At 48.1% G+C, this 8,240-nt stretch overlaps 1 protein-coding gene across 1 annotated transcript in view; it reads right to left on the reverse strand.

Moving 5' to 3' along the window:
• The window catches only part of Itpr2 (inositol 1,4,5-trisphosphate receptor type 2), a 394,656-nt gene extending 393,827 nt beyond the window's left edge, over window positions 1–829 (reverse strand). The window contains exon 1 of the mRNA XM_029478274.1: window positions 399–829. Coding sequence (XP_029334134.1) covers window positions 399–490 — 92 coding nt within the window. The 5' untranslated portion in view covers window positions 491–829. The remainder of the gene's footprint in view (window positions 1–398) is intronic.
• Window positions 830–8,240: the final 7,411 nt, after the last annotated feature.

Below are 8,240 nucleotides of genomic sequence, written 5' to 3' on the forward strand. Positions count from 1 at the left end.
GAAGAGGGGCTGGTAATCTCCTCCAGCAGGACAAAGCCACATTTGCGCTGTGCACATCGCCTACTTTCATGGCCAAAGCCTGGGACTTCAACCCACCCTTCTTTCCAGCCGCGCGCTGAGAACGGCCATAGGGAAGATGAGGAGAAAACACACATTTTAATCAAAACAAGGCAGGGAAGGCAGGCTCGCAGGGCCTGTCTGGGGCGTGCGAACCACTTCCTCTTCTCGGATGTGTCTCGGGTTGGAGATTATGAAGTTACTGAGAAGCGCTCGCGGCTTCCTGCGCGCTCAGACCTAGGGGACCCGGGGCTGTCCCAGGCGCAGACCCCAGACAAGCCGCGCGCCAGAGGGACAGGGACCCGAGTTGGCTGGCGCTGCTCAAAGCACGTCCTGCTTACCCCAGGGTGCTGATGAAGCCATTGACCGAGCCCTCCGCGTACAGGGACACGATGTCCCCAATGTAGAGGAAGCTGGACATTTTGTCAGACATGCTGCTTCACGCTCCTGTGGCTGTCCCTGCTGTCTCCGCTGCACGCAAGGGTGAGCTCCGGCCAGCTGGGTCAGAGGGGTCCAAGCAGCTCTTCTCGGGGCGCGGCAGCGAGGCCACCGCTGGGGACACTGCGATGGCCCCGCGCCGCCGTCGCCGCCCCTGTCCAGCCGTAGGTTTCCTGTTCCTGGCGAAGTTCTGTCCTACACCTTCGCTCCTCCTCCCTGGCCCGCGCTCCCTCTGCGTCCCCACAGTTCGCTCCCGGCCTGAGCGGAGCCTCTAGGTCCCCTTGGGGGACTCTCTAGACCAGGTGGCGGTGCCCACGGACCGAGAGGGCGGGGAGAAGCCCCGGGGAGGGGGGCGCGTGGCCAATCAAGCCTGGGCGGCCAGGGGCGGAGCGGGGCCGGGGCGGGGCCAGTTCACGGGGGACGGGCCACCCCGAAGCCGCCAGGACAGAGGCGTGGGAGCCACGCTGGGCGGCGCTACGGGGGCAGCGGGGACTCAGCCGGGGGCATTGGTTCTGGGCTCAGGGTGATCTTGGAGGGGCAGCCCCGGGACCAGCAGCGACAGTCTGGAGTGACTCCGGGAGGGGAGGGAAGACGACCCCAAGGACCCAGGAGAGACCCAGGACTTTCCAGATGCGGGCTGGGAAGGGGTGCAGTGCAGCCAGCGTAGACAGGACGACACGGAGCGCGCAGGGACAATCCCTATTTGCAAAAGCCAAGGGACTTAGAGGGGTTTGGAGGAAAATTGCCGACACGAGGGCTCAGATGGAACCGGCCTTGAGGGACGCAGACTGGAAGAGGGCGCAGAGCAACCACGCTGCTTGGAACTTGGAGCGCCTGTGACAGTCCAGCTGAGAGTAGGAGCCCGCAGACGATGGGGGGTGGGAGGGGGGAATGTAGGGTGGGTGAAACGCTGTGGTGTTCGCCACCACGCAGAGGCCTGGAGAATCCTGACCGTAAAAGCTGGAGTCTGAGTGGGTGTATGTTTGAGTGGAAAAGTTAATTGAGAGGGAGGAAAGGGTTGAAGAAGACACAAATGAAGAGAAGAGGAAAGGAGGAAACACTCCTGTGGAGTTGTTCTTGGATCCTGTTTTTCTTAAGTTCATGACTGGATAAAAGGATCCAGCAGCTGCAGCTGCTATGGTGACCACCCTGGTGACCGTCAGTGGGTGTGTCAGCGATGGCAGTGAGGGCTCACAAGTGAGGGTAACTGGGTTCCATCTCCAGGAGCCGGTGACAGCCTTTGTAAACCCCCCCCCAAGGTTTTAATAAATAAAACTGGAGGCAGGACATGAGTCGGGGGCAACCCCTCTGTTGTGTGTCAGTCCACCTCTAGAGTACTGTTTTAGAAATGTTTGGTCCTACCCTGTGGAAGATACTGAAGAGGCGAATGCTGTGATCAAATCACAGCTGACCAAAATCAGAGTTTAGGGGAGTTTTGCCTTCCAATTCAAGGTTTTAGACAGCAAGGGACAGAAAGGAAATGCCAGTCTCGAGTCTTGGTGTGGGACAAACCCCACCTTGTGTAGAAGCAGTGTATTCTCATTTCCAACGCCTCTCTTCCTTTTCCTCTCCCTCCCACCAACTGAGCCACATCACCAGCCCACAGATCTGGTGATTTAGTAGCTGAGAGGTGCCCATTAGGAGTTGTCCTGTCTACGTTCATATTGGTGTTGGGAAACAAGGGATGGGCTCTGAGTTATAAAATCTCTAGGTGAAACAAGATGGGTCTGGGATGGAGGCATCTGCTATCCAGAGCATTGGAAGTTGTGTTCTGAGATGGTCCAATGGATGCTCAACAATTGCTGGCCTAAACCTGGAAGATTTTCTTACACAAAGTCAGGCCAACAGGAACAAAATGGGTGTGTGACTGTTTCTCCTGACAAACAGATAGCGTGTCAAGCTGGGTTCCCAAGTTCTGGCTTCTTGTGAGACCAGCCTCAACCCAGAGTAGGGCCCCCTAAAACCAAGAGTCCCAGGACAGGAGTCCAGTTACCTAGGGGAAGACACCATCATCCTGAGGTGCCTCTTAATACCTTCCCTCGCCTGGGGCTGCTTCTCTGACTCTTACATGCCTGGATGCTTTTTCTCCTGCAGCTCTTAATCTGATCTCTCTGCTTCTCCATCATGGTGACTCTGCTCCTTCTTCTACCCATTGTCCTTTGCCCAGGAAATCTAAAAGTCCCGCCTCTGTCTCCCTGCCCAGCTGTTGCCCCCTGGCAGCTCTTTCTTTCACCAATCAAAGCCAAATGGGGGCAGGAACCTTCAGTCTCTTACAGGTATACATACCTGTTCCTGTGTATTAATTTTGTATTAATTACAAGTAGCATTAGAACCAACCCCAACAGGTCTGAGCTGAGGGTTGTCATCACTCTGGAAGAGGACAGTGCATTAATAAGTTTTCTCGTTGCAGTGATGAAACACCTGGGAAAAGCAACTTAAAAAGAAGGAAGGCTTGCTTTCCCTTGGGGTTTGAAGGAAGGCATGGCGGCAGGAACCCAGGGCAGCTGTTACATCTACTGTAAGGAAACAGACAAATGAGCTCAGGTATCTGCCCTGTTCACCCCCCCCCTTTTATTCAGCCCGAGACTCCGTCCCATAGAATAGAGTTCTTGCACGCGTCCGACTCGACCAGCAAGAACGACGCTGCAACAGGATCCTTCTGCACACGTTTATTGGGAGAGCTTGATTGTAGAGTCGAATAGACCCCCAAGCCCAGAACTGGTGCTGCTTATATAGGCCTAGGAGAGGCGTGTCTCACACCCGGATTGGTTATGCACTATACCTCATTTGCATGTTCCTCATCTGATTAGCTACTTTCTCTCAGTATCTCACAGAACCTCATTAACATACCTCATTTGCATGTCTCACATCTGATTGGTTATTCTCTCAGTACCTCATTATCATACCTCATTTGCATGTCTCACATCTGATTGGTTATTCTCTCAGTACTTTGCAGAGCCTCATTATCATGCCCGAGCCAGGCAGTGTTTTGGTAAAAAACTTTACTGCATAAGTAAGCATTGGTCGTTTGCTCAAACTTATGCGTGGTGGCCAGCAGAAGTCTGCGCCACTCTGCAACGGCACATGTGGCTTCCCACATAGAGTCACATTTAGAATGGGTCTTCCCTCCACAGTTAATCATCTCTGAAAACACCCACACATGCCCAGGGGTGTGCCTCCTAGGCAACTCCAAGTGTAGTCAAGTTGACAATGAAGATTCACCCACCACATGGGTAGATAAGGGCAGGGCCCAGGACACGGGGTTCAAGCAAACCTTGACAAAGGCAAAGGCCTCACTGAGGAATTAATTACCTGTTCTTTGTTGTTGTTTTAATAATCTCAAATTCATGAAAGACTTTTTCAAAATAATACAGTGCATTCATCAATATTTATAATTTATCACAAGTTTTATGGCTGTCTTCACACACACTACACACTCAAACATACACACTCACACACATACACATGCTCACATACACTCACACACAAACACACACACTCACACATACATACATACATACACACACAACACACACATGCACACACACACATACACACACACATCTTCAGGATCTTTTGATGTAGATAGCATATATCATGACAATTTGCCTGTCATTACTGCGAGTCACTCATGCAGTATTAAGGAACAAAATTCAAGTGTCTAAGAAATTTGATACTGGTATAAACTTTTATCTAAACTGTCTTTATTCCAGTGTGGCCAGTTGTCCATCCCAGGACAGATTCCTGTCCAGGGTCATATAGTTCATTCACATGTCCCTAAGTTCTTTTAATTGTGACAATCCTCAATCTTCGGCTATATGATATCTTTTGTAACATTTTTATACTTGAAAAATACAGCTAACTTATTTCTTAGTCTATCCGTCACTGTTGTTTACCTGATATTTTCCCAGTTGGATCGGGTTAAAATTTTCCAGTCAGAATGCTACACAATAGATGGCCTGTGCACCCCAGAACACCCTAACCTCAGGGAAACACAGCCATCTGCTATCCAAATAATATTACCCTTGTTCATTCTTTGGTACACTATCCAAAGCTAGAACTCATGTGATGTGGCCTATAAGAAGCAATCTATTTACCTGGGGAAAATTCCAGAAATAAGGGCCAATCACAAGGCAGCAGAAATTCTGATTTTTCTGTCAAAAATGCTGTCTAAACTATTTCCTGACCTTTAAGCCCACATTTGGCATCAATCTGTTTTTCTGACTAGGAGTACCTGATAATAGACTTTTCCAGTGGTGCATCTGTAGGACTTTACATAAGACTCAGAATGAAAGCAGAGTGAAAGTTGAACACCTAACACACGCACATAAATGCACATACACATATGCATGTACATACATACACACATATACATATACCACATATACACATACATACACACATAATCACACATGTACACATACATATATGCACACATGCACATATGCTTATACATACATGCATACACATACACATGTACGTACACCTATATACACATACACATGAATGTACATACATACACATACAAATACACATGTGCACACATACATGTACACATACATATACACATACAAGCATATACACACGTGCATGCACACACATATACACATGCTTACATACACTTGCACACACATGTGCATGCACACATATACAATCACAAGTGCAGGCTCACACACACAAGTGCAGCAATGTGCATCTCTCTCCTGCACCAGGAATGGGGTCCACCAGGGCTGACTCCACACAGTTGCAGCTCATTCCTATCACCAGATCCTCACGCTCCACCCAGATGGAAGAATGTAAAACATCATACACTTTTCTAACAAAATGTTTTATTTTATATGTATGAATGTTCTGACTGTATGTATGTCTGCACACTACATGCACACTTGGTGCCCACAGAGACCCTTGGGACTGGAGTTACAGATGATTGTGAGCCACTATGTAGGTGCTGGAAATTGAACTCAAGCCCTCACTAGAAGAGCAGCCAGTGTCCTTAACCACAGAGCCATCTGCCCAGCCCCTTGGACATACATTCTTGATGTTTGAATACATCCTTCAAAGATCTGGAGGTTACCTGGCAGGGTGTCCTGTAAACCCAGCAAGAGAATTACAAGAGTTCAAGGTCACATGGGCTACAGTGTGCAAACCTATCTCAAAACCAAGGAATCTGAAGAATAAACACAGCATGTAGTTATGTGCTGCACATAGCTGCCTCCACCCTAACTCCCCATCCAACATTCTATCAAAATGAAGGGAATAGCTCATGACGGAGAGCTTAGGAGTCCACTGTGTCCAACACAGCACTCAGCGAAGTCCCGATGGCAGCAGAGAAACAGCAAATAATAAACCACAGACAACAGACCAGAAAACAACCAGTACTACAGGAATCGCTAAACACCCGTCAGGGTTAACTTTAAGGGCAGCTGGCCTCAGCTCACTCTGAAGACACAGACTAGATGACTGGATTAAGAACCTAGATCCAGCTGTTATCTCTAGGATACAGGACCTCACTACTAAAACTTCTTTTATCTTTGCCAACTACACAACAGATATTTATCTGTCTAGAATATATAAATAACCGCGGAGAGAAAACGTGGAGACCCAAGTCATCCAATCAGTAAGTGACTAACAAGCAGAACAGTCAGTGCTCAACGGAAGAAATACAAATATATATTTTTTAAATAATGCATTTTTTTATTTGTGGATGTTAGCCTTTTTATTGGATATTTTCTTTATTTACATTTCAAATGGTTTCCCCTTTCCAGATCTCCCCTTCAGAACCCCCTATCCCATCCTTCCTCCCCCTGCCTCTATGAGGGTGCTCCCCCACCCACCCACTCACTCCCATCTTCCCACTCTGGCATTCCCCTACACTGGGGTATTGAACCCCCTCAGGCACAAGGGCTGCTCCTCCCACTGATTCCCAACAAGGCCATCCTCTGCCACATACACGGATGGAGCCATGGGTATTTTTAAAGGTGTTCCTTAGCCATCCAGGAAATGTGGAGTAGTACTGCTTTGAGATTCCATCTCATGCCAGTCAGAATGGCCACCATCAGGAAAACCCATGCTAGAGAGGATGTGGAGAAAGGGAAGCTAAGGCCCACTGCTGGTGGGAGTGTAAAATGAAGTAGCCACTATGAAAATAAATCAGTGTGGAGTTTCCTCAGGAACCTGAAAACGGGGACTAGTGAGACAGCTCAGAGGACCACTTGCTACACACACACACACACACACACACACACACACACACACACTTACGGGCCTGTAACCACTGTGAAAGAAGGAAATCACGTCCCCAAAGCTGGTCTTCTGACTTCCACATGTGCACCAAGTGATCCGCCCCACACTAATAAGAATAATTAAATAATTAAATTTTATTACAACAGAGCTATCATATGACCCAGTTATACAATTAGGTATTCACCAAAGAACTGAAAGTCAACATACCACAGAGCTGGTTGCATATCTGGCTACTAACACACTATCCACAAAAGCCATGAAGTGGAGCCTGCCTACCTGTCCACCAACGAATAGATGAATAAATAAAATGTGACACATATACACAATAGAATTCTATCCAATTTTTCATTGGTTATTTTATTTATTTATATTTTAAATGTTGTCCCCCCCCTTCCCGGTTTCCCTTCCACAAACCCCTTATTCCATTCTCCCTCCCCCTGCTTCATGAGGGTGCTCTCCCATCCTCCCACTCCCATCTCAGTGCCCTAGCATTTCCGTATGCTGGAGTATCAAGCCTCTCCTCCCATTGATGCCAGATAGGGTCGTCCTCTGCTACATATGCAGCTGGAGCCATGTGTACTCTTTGGTTGGTTAGCCCCTAGGAACTCTGGGAGGTCTGGTTGGTTGATATTGTTGTTCTTCAGCCCCTTCAGCTCCTAATTATATCCAATTTTAAAGAAGATGGATCCAGGGGAATGGATGAGAGCACCATGATATGGGAAATAAACCAAACTTGGACAAATGCTCCATGTTTTCTCTACATGCATGACCTAGATTTAACAACTTATTGTGTATATGTCCGTGTATATACAGGTGTCTATGCCTACTCATGATGCAAAGGATAGAATAGTGTGACCGGTTTCCTCCTTGACCACCCTCTACTTGATCCTTTTAGGCAGGGTCTCTCCTTGAGCCTGGGGCTCTCGCGTTCTCAGTTAGACTAGAATGCAGCAAGCTCCAGCCATCTTCCTGTCTCCATCCTTCATCCCTGAGGCTGGGATTGCAGGAAACCTGTCCTGTTATGTGCTAGGTCACAAACTCTGGTCCTCAAAACTGTACATAAGTGTTCTTAACCACTAATCCATCCCCCAGAAGAGATTGAAAAGTATACATATGTGTGTATGTATGTATGTATGTATGTATGTATGTATGTATGTGCATATATAAGACTGTGTGTGTGTATGTCTGTGAGTGTGTGTGTATGTGTGTCTGTGTGTGTCTGTGTGTGTGTTGTGTGTGTGTATGTCTGTGTGTGGTGTGTGTGTGTATGTGTGTGTATATGTCTGTGTGTGTGTGGTGTGTGTGTGTGTGTGTGTTTGTGTGTGTGTGTGGTGAAATCAGGAGTAAGCTCATGGGAGGTGCAGAAGATATCTCAAGAGAGGTGGTAAATAGAAATCGTGGAATAAGCCGGGCGTGGTGGCGCACGCCTTTAATCCCAGCACTCGGGAGGCAGAGGCAGGCGTATTTCTGAGTTCGAGGCCAGCCTGGTCTACAAAGTGAGT

Source organism: Mus caroli, chromosome 6 (assembly GCF_900094665.2).
Source record: "Mus caroli chromosome 6, CAROLI_EIJ_v1.1, whole genome shotgun sequence".
NCBI lineage: Eukaryota > Metazoa > Chordata > Mammalia > Rodentia > Muridae > Mus > Mus caroli.